The sequence below is a fragment of the Oryzias latipes genome, chromosome 16, assembly GCF_002234675.1.
Source record: "Oryzias latipes chromosome 16, ASM223467v1".
In the NCBI taxonomy this organism is placed as follows: Eukaryota; Metazoa; Chordata; class Actinopteri; order Beloniformes; family Adrianichthyidae; genus Oryzias; species Oryzias latipes.
In genome coordinates, this window is record NC_019874.2 from 18,971,288 (window position 1) to 18,993,781 (window position 22,494).

The 22,494-nt window shown below is 41.0% G+C and overlaps 1 protein-coding gene across 4 annotated transcripts in view; it reads left to right on the forward strand.

The window, feature by feature from the left end:
• The window catches only part of LOC101157805 (threonine--tRNA ligase, cytoplasmic), a 33,483-nt gene extending 13,771 nt beyond the window's left edge, over positions 1-19,712 (forward strand). The window contains exons 1-19 of one of the 4 annotated variants that reach the window (XM_020710233.2): positions 7,353-10,673; positions 10,777-10,806; positions 11,774-11,946; positions 12,033-12,147; positions 12,330-12,451; positions 12,657-12,765; positions 14,441-14,505; positions 14,588-14,666; positions 15,426-15,572; positions 15,655-15,753; positions 16,016-16,185; positions 16,268-16,430; positions 16,796-16,933; positions 17,474-17,551; positions 18,392-18,492; positions 18,774-18,875; positions 18,967-19,039; positions 19,155-19,269; positions 19,343-19,712. In XM_020710233.2, the coding sequence (XP_020565892.1) occupies positions 10,599-10,673; positions 10,777-10,806; positions 11,774-11,946; positions 12,033-12,147; positions 12,330-12,451; positions 12,657-12,765; positions 14,441-14,505; positions 14,588-14,666; positions 15,426-15,572; positions 15,655-15,753; positions 16,016-16,185; positions 16,268-16,430; positions 16,796-16,933; positions 17,474-17,551; positions 18,392-18,492; positions 18,774-18,875; positions 18,967-19,039; positions 19,155-19,269; positions 19,343-19,485 (2,097 nt within the window). In that variant the 5' untranslated portion in view covers positions 7,353-10,598 and the 3' untranslated portion in view covers positions 19,486-19,712. Of the gene's footprint in view, positions 1-64; positions 192-1,837; positions 2,014-2,190; positions 2,477-2,601; positions 2,860-5,032; positions 5,201-5,289; positions 7,306-7,352; positions 10,674-10,776; positions 10,807-11,773; positions 11,948-12,032; positions 12,148-12,329; positions 12,452-12,656; positions 12,766-14,440; positions 14,506-14,587; positions 14,667-15,425; positions 15,573-15,654; positions 15,754-16,015; positions 16,186-16,267; positions 16,431-16,795; positions 16,934-17,473; positions 17,552-18,391; positions 18,493-18,773; positions 18,876-18,966; positions 19,040-19,154; positions 19,270-19,342 lie in introns of those variants that run through there. The other 3 variants (XM_004078157.4, XR_002874912.1, XR_002874911.1) reach the window with 3 other exon arrangements.
• Positions 19,713-22,494: the final 2,782 nt, after the last annotated feature.

The following is a 22,494-nucleotide window of genomic DNA, read 5'->3' on the forward strand; positions in this document are numbered from 1 at the left end:
AAAACAGACATGTTGTTTATGTAACATATGCTCATCTCTTTTTTTTTTACATTCTCCTCTTCAGCCTCAGCCACTAATTGAGCTGTTGCTAAGATCTAAGCAAGCTGTTGGTGAAGAGGAGTTCAGGGAGAAGCAGCTTGAAGCTCTCGGGGTGGATGTCTGCAGCACTGAGGCCCTCAAGCGGCTCAAGGGTAAAGCCATTTCTGCACCTTCACACTTTCTCCCTTTCTATTAAACTTGATGTGTAGGAGCAGTCATTAAGTTTGTTCAGTATTTTGTTGCACAAAAATTTGTTACACTTTAACTATTTGGATTTTAATATTTTTCAGTAGAAGCTAATTCTATAAGAAGGAAAAGCAAAAGTGAGGTGTATTTTCCAAACAGGGTCATTGCAATTATAAGTGAGACTAAATGTTTGCGTCGTCTTGCTGTACTAAACCTATAATTACATATATTTATATTAAACTGATCTCTTTATACAAACCAAAAATCCTACATTTTTAGTGCTAATTTGATTGCCAGCTCAAATTTCTCTCATTTTTTTTTTAATCCTGATAACCAAATAATGACTTACCTCAAGTTCAATTTAAGAGCTATTTAAACAAATATAGATTTTATGAGAGTTGAGACCTGCAGGAAACAAAACATCCTTAATTTAGCGGCCTGGCACTGTTGCATTTCTGATTAAAATGGATTTACTATCAAAGTTATTTATTTGAATGTTTTATACTGAAAGAAACAATATCATTTTAAAATATTAATTTATTATTTTGTAGTTTTTGAAAATAATTTTAAATGGATCTAAACCATTCACAAAGAAGTGCAAAAAGTTTTTGTTCTTCATACACAGGCCTATATTTGTCCTGAGCGTGTTATTGCTGTTTTTGAGCTCTAGAGGTCATTTTCGTCACATTGTTTTAAACTGCTAATGAAGTAAACGATTGTTAAGAGAAAGAGGAATTCAAATTCAAGACAAAAAAAAACTTTTTTTCATATATAAGTTTTTAGTAAATGCTGAACTTTCATCCTTCTTTGGGGTTCCTGCAAAATACTATCATTATTTGAAATAATTTAAGCTCCGTCTGGTCTTTGTTTAAATAAAAAGCCAACCATTGCATGTAGAAGGTTTGATTTAAATTTCTAAATCACAGTAAGAAAAAATTTAAGAAGTTTTTAAGATAAGGCATTAAGATAAACACCTTTTTTTTTTTAATGATTGGCCTGGTGTTTGTACATTAGGGCGAACATCCAAAACTCAGCACAGGAAAGTTTATCTTCCACATGGTCGGTGGTCAGTTATCAAAGAAACACATGATTTGAAACTAAGTGAGCTGGTATGACTGGAAGGAGAACACTTGCTCCATTTTCGAGTTTCCTTTTTTTTGGTTTCCAAGTATTTTTCTGCAGCAGTGCTCAAATGCATTCTGCAAGGGTGTTACTGAAGCTAAAAACAAGTTGAGCACATTCAGTAAACAAAAGTATAATTCAGATCCTGTCAAAATAAAAATAATACATACATTTTTTTAAATAGCATTTAAATTCTAAATCATTGCTCCGCGTTTGTTTGCTTGACTAAAGCTTTGAATCAGAGGTCCCCAAATCCAGGCCTTGAGGGCCGGTGTCCTACATGTTTTCCAACCAACCTGCCATTGAAGCTCCTTATTGGCTAAACACTCCTGATCCATGAAATCAGCAGCATTTAAGGCAGATTTTCTGGAAAATCAGCAGGACACCGGCCCTCGAGGCCTGGATTTGGGGACCCCTGCTTTAAATGAAGTGTGCTGAGCTCTGAAAGATGTCAAAGGTGTTGAACTCTTCCTTTGTCGTCCCTCGTCAGATAAGGCTGGGGGAAATAAGTTTGCAAAAGATTTTGAGGAAGGAAGTCTGAAGCTTCAGGAGTTGGTCACCTTCCTGGAAAATGAGTTGAAAACAGGTCCACCTTTGCTGGAAGCTTTGGGAAATGCAGACATCTTCTACCAAACACAGTACAAGGAGGTCAAAATTGTGGCTAATGTGAGTGTTTTCTATGGAAATGTGTCCATCCTAATCTAAAATGATAAAACTATTTTTGTTTATTGTTAAAATCTACAAAAATTTGTTTAATAGTGCTACTTCTCTTTTTTTCAGACTTTTAACATCTAACTTGTTGGGTTTTTTTGTCCTCTGATAACTCACTGTCACTCTCTCCAGGCTTATAACGCGTTTGCCAACAGAGTGACCAGTCTAAAACGTAAACTAGATTCTTTGAAGGCGACACTACCTGGACCTGAGGATTCTCCTGTCCCTTCCCCTTCTGAAGACGCCCCCTCACCCACGGGGTCTGAGTCTCCCTTTCTGGGACTGGGTTCCAGCAGAGCACAGGTGGATCCCGAGCTGGATGGAAAAGCGATGGATGAAGGAGAAATTCAAAGTGAAAACAGAGACACGGAGGACATGGATATGTCTGATGAAGAAACTGACACTGCTGCAACTGACGGTGAGTTGATGGTGTAGACCTGCAGTCACTTAAAAGAACTTGTTGATAGGAAAAAAAGAGCGCTTTCAAAGAAGTTGTTGTGTCTGATACAGGAATTTATCAGCCGTGGCAATTTTGCTTTTTAGGTCCAGCTAACAAGCAAGAAAAGCCAACAAATGCCGTTTCCAAGACTTTAAAGCCAGATGTCCTGTCAAAACTCCCAGACACGCCTGCAAAAGCTTCAAAGGTCAATGCTTCTACTCCCACATCAACCCCAGTGACTCCCACAACCACCAAAGCTACCAGTGCACCAACTTCTCCTCTGGGAGTGAATTTGGCTAAAGTGGACCTCGGGAAAATCAGCTCCATTCTCAACTCACTCACATCTGCAATGAAGAATACAGGTGGGTTTGATGGAGAGAATGTTTTGGTGGCTTCTTGAGGCTTTTTGTAAGTTGAGTATTTCTAAGATCTCATGTAATCTTTATTCTTAAATATTCATGTAAGAAAAAAAGAACACTATAGCATTTTCAGATAGGATACCTCACCATAAATCTAGTTGTACACTGTAACTAAATACATACAGTTAAAGGCTTTTTCTAGTTATCCAAGGGTCTCTGAAAATGTGGGCGTTGACTCCATTTCTTAGTTTTCCTCCAGGTCAGTGAACATGTCATGTTTCAGTGTCCCCGTTCAGCTTCAGCTTTTTTTATTATTATTTTTTTGGAAGATAAAATCACTTGTTTCTCAAGCACCCTCTTATACACCAGAATTGATGCTGGAGTGTGTAATGGTGAGCTGGTCAGTTCCTGCTACAGTAAAGCATGCCCAAACCATGACATTTTCACCTCCATGCTTCATTGTGGGTATGAGGTTCCTGTCTTGGAATGCTCTCTGGCATCCGAAAATGAAATTTTGGGCCTGTTTGTTATTAAAATCCAGGTCTAGAAGCTCTGATCTTTATGCTCGAGCTTTAGTATGCCATTTGTTTTCTTGGAGTGCAGCTACTATAAAAGTACTGCATCTACTGTATAGCTATACACTTTCATAGTATTTGTAGCAAGGGTGTGCTGGAGGTTCTCATGATGAAATTTTTTTCTTTTTTTTGGAGGATTTCGCTTATCATTTTGCTACTGTCAATGTGAGCTTGCTTGGACGACCAGATGTTGTTTTTGTAAATTGCAAATCACATTAGAAGGTCAAGGTTTCAATGAATCATCAAGAAAGTGTACCGTTGCATCCCTACAACAAACTAACATTACTGTACACACGCCAGAATTAGCTGTTCTGACTCTTATTAAGTTAGCGTAAATGTTTTAACGATGTTCACATGCTGTAGTACAGTCGTGCAATATTACACAAACAGGATTCCTCAGCAGAAACTGCAGAAAAATCTAGCTGTGCAAATTGATATTTAGACATATTGAGGTTAAAACACAATGGAGTTTTTTCATGACTACACCTCCTTTTGAAGATTTCTTGATGTTTTCTGAACCAGCTATGTCCTGCTGAATCTTGTCAGGATAAATCATTAATAGGTAGTTTTATGTCAAGTACCTGGGTGCTAAAGAATCATCCAAGATATTTAAAAAAATTGTGTTCTTTTTTTTTTTCTTTTCTTAATTTTGCTTGTTTTAAAAATGCATGACAATGAGCAAAAAGCTTTGGCGACACTAATGATAAAAGAAGGATAAACGGCTTATTTGCACGTTTTATCTATCAATTGAGGAATACAGTATATACAGCTATACATTTACCTTTTTGTTTTTACGGCTGATGTTGTTCTCACACATTTTAGACACGACAGCACAAAAACTCAAGATGCACATTGCTGCATTGTCCGCATGTATCTCCAGGCTAAATTTTGTTGTTGATGTTTTAAGGGGTAATTGTTAAAAAAAAACCAGGCGATTGATGCTTATATAACTAAAACTATAACTAAATCCATCAAACAGTTGTAGCTGGTTTTGAAAATTCTTGTAGTTTTGCACAAATGTTATTCCGCTTTTCCTCGTTTATCACAGGGTTTACGTTCTAAAAATAACCTGCAATAGGTGAATGCCAAGAAGTAGAACTATAGAAGGCTGAAAAATACCTCATTGCACAATTTATACACTTTTCGCAGACATGAAGGAACTTTTTAACACTTTTCTCTTGTTTAAACCGTGAGTTCAAACTCTCATAGAAATAAAAGCCCAGTATAATGAAACGAAAACAAAGATCTGCTCACGATTAAAGATTTATGGAACTCTGGCAAAACTGAATGCGTTCTGTACTAAACACACAGAGATTGATCTGCAAGGTCAACAGCCAACCGCGATATATCGAGGGACCATTGTCTACAGATAAAGTCTTAATGTGTATACAAACCAGTTCTTATCACAAACTGATACAAATAAGAGCTTTTGGGTGTATACAAAAACATTTCTATTAAAAGCTGCTTTCATTTGAGTCTTTTGTAATTATCGGAAATAGCAGGTTACTGTTAAAGGTTTAAGAGGTACTTCTAGCATTTCCATAATCTGAGTATTGTTTTCCTGTATATGTGCTTATTTTCTTTGCTTGGTTGCCACTCAGAAGCTAGCCCCATGCCTCGACCATCTCCTGGGACACCCACCACTCCCACTGGCCAGTCAGCTGTCCCCAAAGCTACTACATCGAATCCAGCCTTGGCCAGCATCTTGTCACGTGTGGACATTACCCCAGAGGGGATACTGAGTGCTTTGTCTAAAACCAGCACACCAGGTTAGGTTTAAAGTGATCGCGATGGGTTATTTTTTTTTTAAATGTGTATTTTTTTATAAATAACTTTCTGCCATTTTGTCTTGGAACAGCTTTGTCCTCTCTCTTGCAAAGTGTGACAAACACCTCCGCTGCCCCCTCCTCCCGTACCTCACCCGATGCCACAAGTGTAAAAACCCCACTAACCCCAAACACCCCGAAAAACAAACCCACTGTGGAGAAAAGTTTCAAGCGTGACACCCCCCCTGGAAGAAGCAGAAGCTGGGAGAAGGAAAGGGAGCAGTCCCCTCCTCCCCCACCACCCCCCCCTCCTCCTCCTCCTCGTCCCTCAGCTCCTACTGTTTCTCCTCCCAGCTTAGAATCCAAGATCAACAGTTTCTTGCAGGGTAATCCAGGTTTTAGTCTCGCTCTGGGGGATGTGAGTCCTGACGGAGTTGACGGGACCCCAGTAAGGGACGAGGGGGCAGGTACCCCAACCCAGGATGAGATCATGGACACGCCTTCAAGTGTGCCAGAATCTTTAGGCTCCTCTGGAGGACACAACCTCTCACCTACCGCCTATCGCAGTGAAACCTGGGATGCTGCCGTCAGCCCCACAAGAGGAAACAACGAGAACTTTTTAGGCTCGTCTTTCTCCAGATACAGGGCTGAGAAGAAGAACACCACCAAGCTGAAGGGGAATGAAGTCATGAAAAAGCAGATCGCCTCTTCTGGTAATGACATGAAGGGAAAGAAAGAACACCTCAGCCAGCAAAGGATTGTGGGAAATAGCAGAGGGTTAGGAGAGAGGAGAGTCTCTGCCAGTTCTGGTAAAATGAGCATTGGGTCTGAGGATGGCAAGATGGAGGAGAAGGAGAAAAACCAAAAGGCTCCAGGGGGAGATGGGAAGGAGGGCAAGTACCACCGTATTGAGACACTGGTGTCTCCCCACACTGAGGGGGCACCCATCCAGACTCTGGGGTACTCCAACCGACCACTTGCTGGGGAACCCATCAAGACAGTAGAGAGCATCCGCGTGATTGGTCAAGGCTCCCGCCGGGGGGGAGGGGCTAACTGTCGTCCGGGGGTTTCAGTGTGGTATGAAGAGGAACAGTACAGGGAAGCGCAGCCTGCTCCTCATCCTCTTAACATTGGACAGGGAGGCACTAAAGATATGTCCTCAATGCCTCCTCTTCCTCCACCACATCTCCTGATGCCTCATCTTCATCCACCCCCACCTCTCCCTCTCCCGCATCCTCTTCCTCATTTCCAAATGCCCTACCACATAGAGAACATGCAGACTCTTCTTCCATCACACCTCCAGCACCTTCCTCCAACATCCCCTTTCTTTGGCGCTCCTCCACCCTTACCTCGACCTCCTCCACCCCCTGCACCTCCCTGCCTGTCACCGCCACCTGTGCCCCCTGGAGTTATGATGGGGGGGTTGTTACGACACGCCGATCATCCTTCATCTCTCCCTCCCCGAGTCCGATCTGAAAGTGGAGATCTTAGTCACATGGGGCCTAAAAGAAGAAAAGTGACCCCCCCACCTCTCATGGGCTCGCTGCTTGGCGAGCCGCCAAGATTTTCACGTCCCGGCACTGTTAAAGAGTCTTTTGTCCCCCGCCATACACCCCCACTCCACCGCCCAGGCACTCCTGGTGTTCCTCCACCTTTACTCGGCAGAGTGAAGGAGCCTTTGAATCTACCTCTCCCCTCTTCCTCTTCCTCCCCCAAATCCTCCTCAACCTCACCATCTACACCTGATTCCCCTGCAGTCGACACAGCTCCTGCCCCCTCTCATCAGAAACCCCCCGTTAGCCCTCCAGCCCAGTCCCACAACCAAACATCCAACCCCGTCCCCCTCCTCAACTTGCCCAGTCCTCGTCCCCCAATCCTGTCCGGTCCCACGTCACAGAGACCGCCGCTGCGAGCCCGAACCCCGTTTCAAGGTCTCTCCAGGGGCGGGTTCCGTGGCGGGAAACATGCTGGCCCCTCATTCTCTGGAGGTTCCTTCCACGGGCAGAAGAGGCCTTTTCTGCCCCCACGCTACTGAAGTGTCGTCTATGAAAACCGAATGAGAAGTCTAAGCCACACAACTAAGAGTGCAGTGTGTGTTAGCCCTGCGGGTATGAGCCCACATATCTTTACTCTGTTCAATTAAAATGACGCTAGGCTGTGTAAATAACTGATTTCAGCTCCATGCTTCAGTTTGGTTAGCAGTCGTGCTACACCGCACATAATGTAACAAAACAAAAACCTTCTTTCTTCTATTTTTCCACATACCGTACACAAGCTAGTTAGATAAAAGTGTGAACTACACAATAAAACATAAATAAAACACAATTAGTTCAAGCAGAAATTTCACGTTAAAGCATTTCAACTTGTTCTTCCTGTTTGGCTACTTTGCCTAAGTTACAGAGTGAAGCAGTGGATTGTAACTCCAAGAAAACTGAGGATCGGGTAGTTTGACATTTTGGGAATCGTGTCTTTTGGCTTCCAACCCCAGATTTAAATGAAAGATTTTCCACTTACAAATCATCTTGCAATGTTTCATGGGAAAAAGCAGCGAGGCATGGTTTGTTCTGAATATGAGGAGGTTAACGATGTAACTGGAATATGGAAAACCGATGTCTATTGAGAACTCTGAACCAGGGTGGAGATTAAATTTGAACTTGACCAAAAACATTTTTTTTCCATGTAGATCTGTTAATACTCTTTTGTTTTCTAAATTATATTTAAAGGATAAATGTCTCCTCTGAGCAAGGCATCCCTTTTTTCCCAAAATGTCAAACTAGTTTTAGAAATTGTGACTGCAGTGTTAAGTTACTTTCCAAAGTAATTTCCTCTTCCACAAGTGTGCTGTGCATCAAAAATAGTATTTTTTTTATATAAATATTCTTCTAAAGCGATATTTAGCTGCAGCTGAGGTTATCACTTGTTCTTATCTCTGAACTACAGGCTTGTAAATATTCTTCTCTTGCTCGACCTTTCTGACCCGTCTATTCCTCCCGCTGTACATTTCTGAGCTTGTACATATAAAAAGTGTCTGATTTAATACCACTTTTTCTCTTCAAGCCTTTTTTTCCTGAACTAAGAGGACGATGAGCTTTACTCACGCACCCAGTCTTCACTGTGATTGAGGCCTTGGATGAGCTTTATGAAGCTGAGGAGGGGTTTTTTTTTTCCTGCAAACTTCTGTCCTCCTTTTTGAATCCACTCAAAAGAGGAAGAGGATAATGTAACCTGATCTTTGTTATAAACATGTTTCGGGACTAGAAGTTAGATTCCCTTGAGATACTCAGTAAGTGGAAGGTGGAGTTCACCGGTGGGGAGACTTCAACATGTACCAACTTGAATAAAATCCATAGTTTGAATTGATTTGGGCAAGGGTGGGGTTACTTTATGTGGTTAAATCCCTTTAAATTGTCCTCTTTAAACAAATTCATATAGTTATTTGAAACACTCCAGGTGTTTGAGACCTCTTCACTGCATTTTTTTATCCACTAATTTCACATCTTTCCTAACCCATCTTAAGAGAAGAATATCTGTATCTTTCAAATCTTCATTGAATTAATAAAAAAAAAAAGTCAAAGTTGACACTAAGGCAGGAATTCTCCCTGTTGTGCAGGAACTGTATGCACTCTTTCATGTAGTCTATTTTGGTGGTAAGAGGTGCAGCCCACTTCTAATGTGTTCAGTGTTTCATCTCCCATGCTTATTTAGTTCAAATGCCAGCTAAACAAAAATGCTCTTGTTTATAGAATGTGAAAGCTTACATTGTAAAAATGTAACAAATGCTTGCTACTACATTGTTGGCACAAGTGCTGATTTTTACTGTTACCATTTAATATGACCTGCAATAACATGTTGGAGCTACTACATACTAGTTGTTTACAAAAGTAAAATATGAGGACAAAACGGCAACCTTTCTTAGCTAAAACCACAGTGAACATCCTAACTGTCCTTGTAAATGAGGGTTTTGTTTTCTGTAGGACACCTTGGTGGAAATGACTGAAGAAGCTGATGGCCTGTGTGTATTTGATATTTTACCTGCTGTTCTCATCAATGATGTTGTGTCACTGATCGTTGAGTGTCCAAGTCCTTTCTGGTGTGATGAACACATTTCTGCAGCCGCGGTTTGCCTCTTTGCGTTTGACTCAGCTTTGTCACAAAGAAATTCTTTGGTTTATTTACCCCCTTTTTTATGTGATTTATTTTGCTGCAAACTGCTTTACACTTTTTTTATTTTTTTAAGGAAACTCAAATTTATGAGAAAACACTTGGTTGAAGTCACAGACTATGCTTATTTACCTCCATTGTCAGTGATTAAAAGATGAATTTCCAGTGGGGATAAATGACTTTAAGTTGCAGCCACCCACTACCCATAATGCAATTTTTTTCTTTAGTTCTTCTTTTCTAAATATGGTTTGAAAGCTTTTTGGTGGCTCATTTTGGTTTGATGTTTAATAGTCAGCTGCAATTTGAAGTCTTATTCTACAGCTAAATGTTATGGTTTTTAAATTGATAGAGTCCATACTAAGCTTAATTACAAGTCCCTATCAAAAGTGAACTTAGAATCTTTTATGTGAAAGCCCCCTTCATTTTCACTACATCTTAACACGAATACAGTCAGAAACAGACACTTCTAAAAGCAGTCGCCATGTTTATTATTATTATTTTCGGAAGAGGGGGTGTCAGAAGTTGTACTGTGACTTTAATAGAATAGTTCGATGTTTAAGCGTTGGCTCTTCTGCTCCCTCTAGTGGACTTGAGCGATATTTCATCTTACAGTATTTGCGTAACCCGGAAGTGCAGTAACTACTTCAAAAATAACTGCACGTCTTTAAAGTATAGAAAGTATGACTGACCTGCAGCAGTTGTATGCAATTGACCCCTTCGCGGTGATTAAAAAGAATGTACACAAAAATAAAATACGAGACGGATTAATACGTTAAGTTCGCCTTTTAAAAATAACATTTTATTTTTTCTCGTATTTGTCAAAGAACATGTTTCTGCAACCAAACGATGCCAACTTTCAGTAAAGGGGGTCTTAAAGTGAACAATATTTCAGCTGGTTTCTCGTCGTAATTTTCCTGTATTAAAACGCTGTTCTTCTAATAAACACTCCGCAGTGTCACAGGCTATATGGATTTATATCTGTGGCAGGAATGTGTAGCGTCTGACTAACCTCACTTCTAACTTGTGGTGTCATGTTTGTTTACACACACGCAAAGCGTCTGTGTTCAAGCGCGCTCTAGCGAGAGAGAGCGCGCACGCTGCGTCGAGGCTGCGTCATAGGGTTACAACCACGACGTCGCCCTGCCCGCTTGCTTCATGCTTCCGGTGTTATGGCCGCCTGTATGGAAGGGGAGAGTTATGTGTTATTTGTGTGGATAAACGTGTAGTTAGCCGGGAGAAAATGGCGGTGACACAGCTGGTCCGGTTGGTCGCTTGTGGGTCGGCAGCACGTGTGACTTTCCGCAGTTACAGCAAGGTGTGACGGCTTATTTCAGCAAAGCAGTAACGGATTGTAGCATTAGCCTCCAGCACTGTTACGTCAGTGGGGTGACATGCTCATCTATATCTGTCCTTTGTAGGAATTGTGGCTGGTGTTTATTTTCGTAAGGGTAGGACTTTTTTTTAAAAATTATTTTTACAAACTGCAGTTTTTCCGTCTTTTACTTTGAAAACAGGAAGTTTGTTCAGATTTCTTTTAATTATTATTAGACAATTAACAATTGAGATTTCCTCCATTAGATTAGCAGGAAGTTCACATTTTCATTGGAACAATACCAACACAATAAATTGAATAAATATTCATGTATATTTGTTTTGTCTGCAAAATCGCCTTTTAATAACTGAAAAATTAGGCAGATCTACTTTCTTTTACTTGTGATGCTCATGACAACATTCCACTCTAAACAGAAACTTGCATGGATTCGGTACTATTTTTGTACTGCTAATTCAATTTATCATAACAAGCAAACTCAGTACATTTTATTTTTCTTCTCCCTTTTTTAAATTCAACAAAAACTTTAACATCAACTTTACTCTTTGGTTTTGAAACTGCAGCTGCAGGGTTGTTGTTGTTTTTTTTACTCCTTGCAAGCAAAATATTTAACTTCAACAAAATTAAACCTCATCTAACTCCAAATAAGTTTAACTTTGAAATCCAGACATGAGCAGTACTGGAACCCAAAATGGGCCCTGAACCAAGAGTGTAGCATTCCTTTTTCGTATTTGTTTAGAAAATGTCATTATTAAAAACAAAATGATTCATTCCATCAGTATTTATACACTAGATGCAGTGAAACATGTATACAGACATACCATCCTTAATTTGAAAGAGGACATTAGTTCTGAGTGTTGAACTAGTGTTACACAGATGAATGACACCACAGCCTTTGATCCCTCGCTAAGATTTTACAAGGAAATTAGTTTCTAGCCTCCTGTTTGGATAATTTACCTTCTATGCCAAAGCTGAAAACACATTCTCAGTACTTATAGGTCATTAGTTTGTTTGGCTTTTGTGCTTCCTGACATGTATTTAATCTACTGTTTCACCCATTAAGACTCTTATTCTTTCTCCTGCAGGTGTCCCCATCTTCATCTGAGCGTCTGCTTGTTTTTGAGTCTTTAAAGTCAAAACAAGCTCATTCAAGATCTGAAGTCGCAGAAAAGCCTCTCAGAATCCATTTGGGGAATGGCCGGACAGTCAAGGGAACAGCGAGTGTAACCACGCCTCTCACAGTGGCACAAAGTGTGCGGTAAATCCACAACCCATGATGCAATATTCTCATTGTTCTGGTGTGTATTTTGGGGTACAGCATTGTCCTTATGTGTGGAATTGCAGGGTAAAAGGGGCACTGGTGAGTAAAGTGAATGGGGAGCTCTGGGAGCTCGGACGACCTCTAGAGGCAGATTGTGAACTGCAGCTTCTTGGGTTCGACACAGTTGAAGGAAAGCAGGTAAGTTTGAAATGAATTATACAACTTCTGTCTAAAAATGTGCCACAGTTTCATGAAGCCCAAATCTCATAACCTCTTAAAGGTTTTAACTCATTATTTAAATGCTAAGAGACTGAAATGAAATGGAGTTGAAAGGAAGTTAATATTCAAAGCACTTCAACTATTTTTAATATTTTAATCAGGCAGCATGGAGAACAGCAGCGTGCATCTTGGGTGGCGTGTTGGAAAGAACTTTTGCTGCTGAGGTGTACAGAGAAGGAGCAACAGCGTTTGGGTTTTTCTGTGATCATGTGCTGGACAACAGGTAAAATATTCATTAAAAGCTTTATGGACCTTTGGTTAACAAATCTTCAGATGTTTCTTGATAGAAATGTATTTCTAGTACCATGTGTGTATATTTATTGACTTGTGATGGACGCGCTTAGATTTATTATAGGCTTTTGTTCCACAATCCGTGTCCTGTTTTGTTTTTTTTCCTACTGATTTTTCCTTATTTTTGGATGCAACAGTGCCTTGTCTCTAACGGATGTGGAGCTGCAATGTCAGGCGGCAGCAGCTCTCAATCTTCCCTTGTCCAGGCTGGATCTTAATATTGAGGAGTTCCGAAAACTTTTCCAGGTCAGCGGCATTTGCTGGATTTGTTTAAACAGCAAAGACTTGATGTAACCAACAGCTATAGTTAACAAAAAGGTGGAAACGAGTAATAATAATGAGTTTTTTGTCTGTATATCTCATTGTAGTCCTGGGGGGGTAATCAGATGGCACGTTTAAACTAGCCTGACTTTAAGCCTGAACTCTGGCTGAATTCCGCCTGAACTTGCTTACTCTGGGTATGTGGGTTCCAAAATACCGGATATGGGTTAGCGTAATTATGCTTGACTTGGTAACCCTGGGTTAATGCACGTGCACAGGAGGTACATAAAGACCATAAAGACATTCTCAATGGATCGCCGATTTCCGGAATCACCATGGAAACACGTGGTGAAAAAAAGAGAGCGCTATACTTTAGTGAGGCGGAGTCTGAGATTTTAACGACGGCGTATGAATATTATATGACCATCAAAAAAGTAACACGGCTGCACCAGCAAGAAAGAGTTTTTGCTTGGAGAAAAGGAACGGACAAAGTAAACTTAAGAGTTTCTATCTCGTTTCTATTTTCATTGAGACGCAAAATGCTTTTAAGAATATATGTGTATATCCAACTTCTCCATCTTAAATGAATTACTTCAATTGGTAACAAAGAATTGAGTTAAATTTATTCAACCTAATTTCTCATGTCTATCCAACTCAATAATTGTTTATAAAACTCAAGATTACATATTTATCTAACTAAACGTCATATTTCTCCAATTCAAGTAAACGTTTTTCCATCTTAAGTTATTGTACTTCTTGATATGTCTAAGTTTGAGGCCGCAGATATATTCATTTTCTTAACATTAAAATGGAGGATGCAAAATTAATATACAATATATATCATGCCATCAGTTAGCATGACTCATACTTTAACTTTCTTTCTTGTGACTATACACAGCACTAGTTGTGCGAAATAAACTCATCATCCTCTCCCTCCCTCTCACTCATGGTGCAGAGACGTAAGCATAGTAGGAAAAAATAACTCGGCAAAACACAGTAAAACAGCTATACAACTATACACATTAGGTCAAAAACCCACACTTAAACCCAAATCCGTCCAGACAGGCAAAGGGAATGGTATCCCACAATTCCTTGCGGTGCCGATCTAACAGCAGCACCAAAGTTACACCTACTTAATTGAATTAATTTGAATGAAAGCAAAATAACTGTCTGATAACTATGTGTTATTTTTAAGCTGACTTAACTAAAACATGATTTATCTTAACTAAAGAAAATAATTAAGTTGGATCAAAGTAAAAAGGTTTCTCTTTCCAACATCCATATGTGGTCTCATCACCCTCTCATGGTGGAAAAAGTATTATCTGAGCTTCTTCATCCACTAAATCATCTTCAAATGGACACGCCATGCTGCTTCACCTCTCTGAAAACAAACTAACCTTCAACTAAACCTGCTCCAGACCAGGTTATGTTCAGAGCATGAGTTGCTATGGCAACTTGACCTACCCTGAAACATACCTCCATTTCTGGAACCGAAAGCTGAGGTTATCAACTTCCTTAGCCTCAAACTTACCGTGGGAGCTAGCATAACCTGCTTTCTGGAATACCCCCCTGTTGGAATGTTTGCTTCTTGTTTATATTCTGCCTAATGAATGCTTTGTCTTTTTTCAGGGCATTTTTTAATGTTTTTTTCTCGCTTCAGGGGAGTGACCTGAGGCTGCAGCTTGCTGAAGATCAGACTAATGGCTCCACTGTTACAGTCTATAGGTTGTGTACAAGCCAGATGCAGACGTCTTTCTTAGGCCGTCACTCGGTGGTTAACGGTTTCCATGTCTTTTGTGTGACTCAGGTGTGGAGACAGCTTAGCAGTGTGCAGCAGCCCCCTCCTCCCACACACAGGCTTTCTCAAGGTGTTCAAGATGCTTCAGGTATGTTTGTGTGACCCCCTCCACTCTGCTAGTTTTAATTTAGCTTATTCTCTATTACTACATCTAGTTAAACTACAAAAAAAACACTTAATCTGCTTTGTCTTTTCTTATTAAAAAAAGCTTTATTTAGTATAATCAAGAATTTATGAACTGCACTAGTCAATTATGCTATGCCAGACTAAAGTTATTAGCAATAGTTTTGAGTGTCATTGCATTTTTGTGGGGCTGCACAGTGGTGCAGTGGTCAGCGCCCTTGCCTCACAGTGAAAAGGCGCTGGTTCAAATCCCGGCTGGGACCCTTCTGTGTGGAGTATGCATGCTCTCTCTGTGCATTTGTCGTCCACAGTCCAAAGACGTGCTTCGTAGGTGAACTGATTTCTCGAAATTTCCCCTAAGGGTGCATCTGAGTGTGTGATTGTGCGGCCCTGAAACTGACTGGCGACCTGTTGAGGGTGTATCCGCATTCGGCCATCAGTAACTGAGATAGGCTCCAGCAACCTCATGACCCCAATGGATTGAATGGATTGAAAGAAACTTTAAATTTTCCTCAGCTTTATAGATATAAGGATAAGGAGACATACCGATCATCATCTGTACAAACTTTGACTTTGACAAACAGAAAGAGACCGGAAATTATCAACAGGAAGGCACAGTGTGTGTCTGAGGCTAAAATGCCTGTCCTGCTTCCCATCCCATGTCTAACATTCTTCACTCTCACATTCTCTTTTTACCTGTGTTTCTTTTCCTTCGTCACCCCAGCTGTCCTCTGTGACCCTGGGCGATCAGACTGGGCCCTCGGATCTGAGGCGTCTTTTAGGTGTGGCGTTTCCCGGAGAGAAAGAGAGGGAGGAGTGGGAGAGGGAGCAGGAAGAGGCGAGGAGGAGGGACCACAGGCGTATTGGGACGGTGAGTACTCCAAAGAAGAAAGTTGTTAGCATCAAACTGGATGTTTCTTTGACAAACCCGCTTTCATCATGCGTTTGCTCAGGACCAGGAGCTGTTCTTCTTCCACGATGTGAGTCCAGGCAGCTGCTTCTTCCTTCCCAAAGGAGCCCACATCTACAACACCCTCACTGACTTCATTAAGGTGAGCCTTTTTAGGGAGACGTGGATATGAGGGAAGGGGCAATGGTCTTGTCTGAGCTGAGCAGCCTAATTAGTTTTGGATTGATGGGGTTGCACAATCCACATGTTCTGGCTCTGGTTGTACCAAACCTCTACCCATAAACCAGCTGGGGAAATGATTCATTTTGAAGAAAAGGGATTTTCTAACTCTAGCTAATAACCAAACAATGACGCATTTTTGCTGAAGTTTGTGCCTTTTTCTGTTGCACACATTCTTCCTGCAGAGTGAATACAGAAGGCGAGGCTTCTCCGAGGTCGTGACCCCCACCCTGTACAGCACTGCATTGTGGGAGCGCTCGGGCCACTGGGAGCACTACAGTGAGAACATGTTCACCGTGACTTTAGAAGACTCTCAGACCTTCGCCCTGAAGCCCATGAACTGCCCTGCACACTGGTGAACACAGTGGAGCACTCGCCCTCTTCACGCCCCCCGGGTGTCGTCACAGCAGCTTGACTCCTCTCCTCCTGTGTTTCAGTCTCATGTTTGAGCAGCGGGTTCGTTCGTGGCGGGAACTCCCTCTGCGATGGGCCGACTTCGGCGCCCTGCACCGGAACGAGCTCTCCGGGGCTCTGGGAGGTCTGACCCGAGTCCGCAGGTTCTGTCAAGACGACGCCCACATCTTCTGCACAACTGAACAGGTGCAGTGTGAAATAAAAGTTAAAACAATTCAGTTGAGGTCTGTCTTCAGATGAAATGGTGGGATCACATGTGGAACTAGGTGGGCTGGACAAACATCTCCTGAGAAATTCCAGGAGGCCACAGCTTCAATGAATGAGGGTCTTTGTCCTGTTTGACCACGACGCTTCGGTGTGTGCTGTTGTAGCTGCACACATGTCCTGACCCCCACCATGCAGATCCCAAAAGCCCTCTCATACAAATTGATCCTTGTTCTCTGATTCACTCTTTATTTTCCCAGTTTCTTTGGAATTTTGCTGTTTAAACGGTTTGCTCTATTGATCACTGATGACCCTCCATTGTTTTCCCTTTTTCTGTTTTTCTCCAGCTAGAAGTTGAGATCCTTTCTTGTTTGGACTTTGTGCGCAGTGTTTATCAGGTGTTTGGGTTCTCCTTCCACTGCCTGCTGTCCACACGTCCCACGCCGTGCCTCGGGGAGCCCGAGCAATGGGACAACGCTGAGCAGGTGAGCTCACGTGTTCGCTAACCCAAACCCTGTCCTTAGATCTCGCCTAAATCTGCAGCAGCGGTGGGCATATTCTGCGCATTTTCTAAATCCTTGTGGATATTTTGAAATTGAGCGAAGTAGCAATGGTCATGCTGACATAGCAATGCTCCAAATAGCCACTCCCATCATCTTTTGATTTGTTGGAAAAGCCTTCCCAGTGGTCTTTTAATTCTGATTATGCAATTTTTAGCCAAAATCCCCCAAATCTGTGTTGTTTTCTAGGACATAGTTTCTGCAGAGCCACTCCACCCCTCTTCCTGTCCCCATTGTAAAACAGAGATGTGATATTTTCTATGTCATAAATACAATCGTTTTCTCTTTTTTACCCATCTGCCCTTGATTCACAACAATCTGAATAAAGAAATACTCAGAAAAGCAAATTTGAGATTAATTTTTATATCTGCCCTCCATGCTACAAGAACATGTGAAAAACACAATTTTTCATTGGGTGTTCCTTTAATGCGTCTTCTGACGATGTGCTTCTGTGTGTGTGAGCAGCAGCTGCAGAGCAGTCTGCAGCAGTTTGGAGAACATTGGGAGTTAAACCCTGGAGATGGAGCCTTTTATGGACCAAAGGTTAGTAACCCGTTAGTAACCGGGTTAACTCCAGACTCCGACACAAGCCACGTTTTTGTTTTTGGACTGTTCCCTGAAGTCTGTTGCATGTACAGTAATACATTTGCCCACAAAATTTAAATGTGATATTCTCCTGTTAAAAAAACAAAGAAAAACTAAATTTGCAGTGTAATGAGCAAATCTAAAATCATTTTTGTTTTTTTTAACCAAAATATAAGTTTTCTGTTAAATGTCAAACAAAAGAGCTTTTTTCTTAACAGTTAAATCTAATTAATATTATATCAGCAAATGTTATTCTATTGCTCTGTGACTCAATTTTATGGTCTCAGATGAGATTCTTTCCTTTGGAGATGAAGACTTTAATAGACATTTTTATTAAACCACAAACATTAACTCCTTAAATGTAAGTAATCCAAATAAAAAGGGCATTTGTCATCTGTCAGATCAGTAAAATCAGCACAAGGATTCAGTTCTATGAGTGAGATGGTGTCATGTCATTCCACTGAGATTAACATAATTAGAGTAAGAACAGATTAGTGAGTGACAAAGGCTGCTTTGTTTTGCAGAGAAACATGAAGCATCAACAGACGCGTTTCAGTAAAAGTTGAAACAGAATCCTACATTTTTGCCTTTTTTCATTAATTTTGTTAATAAAATATGTTCCGAGAGCCTTAGACACCATCAGGTTCTTAGTCACAGAGCATTAGCAGCTTCTCCAAGAAATCCATTCGCGACCAGCTCCGTCCACAAAAATGTACTTTGGAGACCAGCAAAATGTCTCGGATCCAAACTCTCATGAAGCCTTCTGCCAACGAACTCCTTCTTCACATCTTATGGCAGGTTGACATCTTGATCAAAGATGCGATCGGCCGGCAGCACCAGTGTGCCACGATCCAGCTGGACTTCCAGCTGCCGAGCAGGTTCGACCTGCAGTATGTGGGGTGAGTGGGTTTAGCCTTTGAACATTCCTACATCTGCAAGCGCTTAAAGCAGCTCAGGAGTCTTGGTGTGCTGTTAGTCAGGTCAGCTCTGTGCCGGCAGGTTAAACTCCTGCAGAACTGCTCTACCTGCCCTACTTAGCAGACATCTTTTTTTCCAACAGTTTTTTTTTCTTGTTTTATGTCATTTGTCATAAAAATACAGAGTAAAATGGCAAATCGTGTAGTTTAGAAGTCAAATGGTTTTGTAGTATTCTCAAGCTGTCTTCTAACCTTTTTCTCAGACAAGATGGACAATTACACAGACCGGTGATGATCCACAGAGCAGTTTTGGGGTCTCTGGAGCGGATGATGGCTATTTTGGCTGAAAACTTTGGAGGGAAATGGTGAGGAGAGGATAATCATCTATAATGGTGCCTCTCAGAGAGGAAATGTGGTCACCCCTTTACTCATCACTCCTCGTTTTACCCAAACTAGGCCCCTCTGGTTGTCTCCAGCTCAGATCATGGTTCTCCCTGCAGGGGGCAACAGTGAGCCATATGCCAGACAGGTGAGGTTATTTTTCAACCTGCTCACAGGGTGGGAATTTAGTCTGACTCTGTTAGTCGTCCTCAATTATTAAAGTGTAACGCATGTTAATCAGAGCTTTACTTTCTCCTTTTAAGGTGGTTCAGCAGTTCAATGAAGCTGGCTTCATGGTTGATTTGAATGCTGACCAGGGCACTACCTTTAATAAGAAGATTCGCTCTGCTCAGCTTGCCCAGTACAACTATATATTTGGTAAGGATCACATTAGACACATATTTTTGATATTAGTTAGAAGACAAATCTCTTTAGTCTTTTTTTTTTGTAGTGGTGGGTGATAAGGAGAATGAGAGTGGAACAGTAAACATTCGGAGCAGAGGAGGTAAACAGCTTGGCAGGAGGCCGGTGGTGGAAGTGCTGACATCCCTCTCCCAGCTGCGAGACTCCAGGAGCAATCTGGACGAGTTTTGATTAGCGTGTCCCGGAAAAATCACTGCATCTTCTGTTTATGAAAAAGTTGTTTCTTCATGTTTAAGGTGTTGCATTTCAGTTTTTAATCAAGATGTGGCTGCAATCATTTGTATTGAAGGTTTGTAAAGCCTTCTACTTGATGTACTTTGTTGTATTTTTTCAAGTTTCTGTCTTTTTTAATGCTGTAAAAGTTGGAGTTTATTAAAAGATATCAGTTTGCAGCTTCAGAAGCAATTTCTTCATTGAAATCCATGAAATATAAGCAAACCCTCTGTCTGCATAAGTCATGTTGTGGTATTGAAGTAGAAAACCAGACATACTTTTAAAAGAGCAGATGAAAGGGAGGACATAGAGGGGGATTTGACTAAAATAGGAGAGGGAGCAGCCGTGTCAAGGCTGTGTGTTTTTACTTGTGTTTGGTGGAAACAGCCAAAATAAGGTAAAGGTCAAGAGGATTTTAGTTTTTTTCCTTTTTAATTGAAAGGGGGCAGCAAGATGGAAAAAGAACAAAACAGTCACAACGTTCCAGAGATGATAAAAGCTGCTATTTATCAAGTGTTTATGAAACTGGAGGGGATGGTGTGGTACTTTCATCAGGAAATCATTTCATGGAACAAAACTAATGAGCTTTTATTTTCTAAATCTTTCAGCAAGACTGGATTTAAAACCATAAAAAATGACTTTAAAATTTAGCACCTGCACAAAATGCGATTCTTATTTAAGGCAATAGTTTGTAATAAACTTCGATTTTCTGCACCTCATCAAGCTAATGTTAAAACGTTTCATGGCAGTTTATTGGTAGGAAAACGGTGCAGTGCTATCAGTCGAGTTACCCCCAACACTCCGTACGTCGCCAGCTCGCCATCGAAGTCAAGACTCCTCTTAGCATCATCTTAAAAGGACAAAGATGATCAAAATCATTTTTGGAATCATTGGTAATAAATTCAGGGATGAAGGACTTAACTGATGTTTTCTGGATTTTATTTGTATTTATTTTGACAAAAAAAAAGTTTTTTAGTTATCATGGATATTGATGCTAATGCTGCTAAATTAGCTATTTTAAGACAAGTTCATGTAAGAAACAAATTACAGAAATTTATGTTAACTTGGGTTAACTTTTGCATGAAAAATAACTTGGAGGAGAAAGACCTGTGCTTAAGAGCTTTGTTATTTACATACCAAACATTTAACTAAAGGACATTCTTTTATACATTATTTAAAAACAACAACAGAGAAAATAGAGGAATAAGACTTGCCAAAACTTTTCTTTGATGGAAATCTGAACTGTTCACATTTTCATTCTTAGGTTTGGTTTTTAGTGCATATTGGCACATATGCTGTTTTATTAACAATGATGATGCTGAATAATGGAAAGAACAATATTTTTGAATATTGTGAAATCTAAACCTTAAAGACCCTGAAAATTGTGTTGTGTGTAAAATGTAATTTTAATTGCAGACGGTTTGCATGCAAAATGCTTTTTGTTTTTTTTGGCCCCGCGACAGACTGGCGACCAATCCAGGGTGTACCCCGCCTTCACCCGACAGTGGCCAGGATGGCCTGACCCCGAGAGGGAAGAATATAGTATAGATGATGGATAAATGGATGAATGGAACTTAATTTTGAGGCATTTTAAAATATTTTAGGACGAACATTACAGCACGGATAGTTTTTCTTAGGGGAACTTTTGACAGAATGACCTGTTTTTGTGCTGAAAGCCTTTTTCTGCAGCTTTTCTCCAATACTGGGACATAAAAAGTGACTCCCAGTCATCAGGCTAAATTGCACAGTAGTTGCATGGCGATGACATAGACCGTTACTTCCAGTAAACACTGCTCTAATCTTTGCTGTAGATAACAGGATTCGCACCCCCCCCCCCCCCCCCCCCCCTTGGTTTTTCTTACATCTCCTGTGTGTTCACCCGCCACCGTTATTATCTCCTCAGTGTAACACAAGCACATGCAAACACACACACCCATTTACACAAAGCAATCCTTCATTCAAGTGGAGTCAAACAGAGTTCGTAGGAAATTATTTTTAGCGAAAGTGACTTACAGCAAAAAGAAAATTACAGTTGGGTCATTTTGGAAAAATGAGCTTTTATTACAGCAGCCAGTCATTCTTGCCTAGACGCTCATATTGCAGGGTTATTTGTTTTAATCCTAAAGAGAAAAATATTTTTCTAAATCCATTTAGGGAAACATGAAATGTTTTTGCATCAATCTCTGAACAAATGTTGTCATAGTTAGATTTTTTTTTATGCATCAGTTTTGGATTTACTGTAGTCTGAGATTGTTCCGGAGTTTCGGAAGAGGTTGTTTTAGCGTTTAGTTTAGAAACTATGGAGTCTCAAGAAGAAGAAGCTCATCCACACGGTCTCTCTGCCTTCATGGTTACAGGAGTTTCAGCCGTCAAAGAGAACGCAGGCCACCAAAAATGTCCCCAATTTGTTTTGGGTGTATTCCTGCAAGTGGAGACAGAGAAAAAGATTTGAATGCTCCAAAGTGGCTGTGTGGTCTGCGCTCAGTGTTGTCCTGGAAGTCCTGCCTTCCTGGTGGGATGCAGGGTGACTGTGACCCTGCTGGGAGGCAGAGCCCAACTGACTGCTCAGAGAAAGATAAACAAGGAGCTCTGCATTGTTCTCCCGGTATCACCAAGAAGCTGTCAGCCTGAGTGATTGAAGGTTGAACCTCCCAAAATATCCCCTTCAAGGCCAGGCTGCTTTTCCCTTCCCACTCCGCTCTGTTATAAATACTCTTTGTGTGTGTGTGTGCATTTTATGAGTGCATGTTCTCCAGAGAGTGGACAAAAGAGGAGAGTGTGGGAGCAAACGCAGAGCCGTGTGATTTAACTCGGCCTTAGAAAGTGAAGCCACTGAAAACAACAATAACTGCAGGTTTGTGAGGCTGTGAGACAAATAGTGACAGAGCACCCCCACCCACCCACTCCCCCGCTGACCTCTTACTATACACACTGGCTCAGATGCCTGCAGTAATAGTACACATAGTC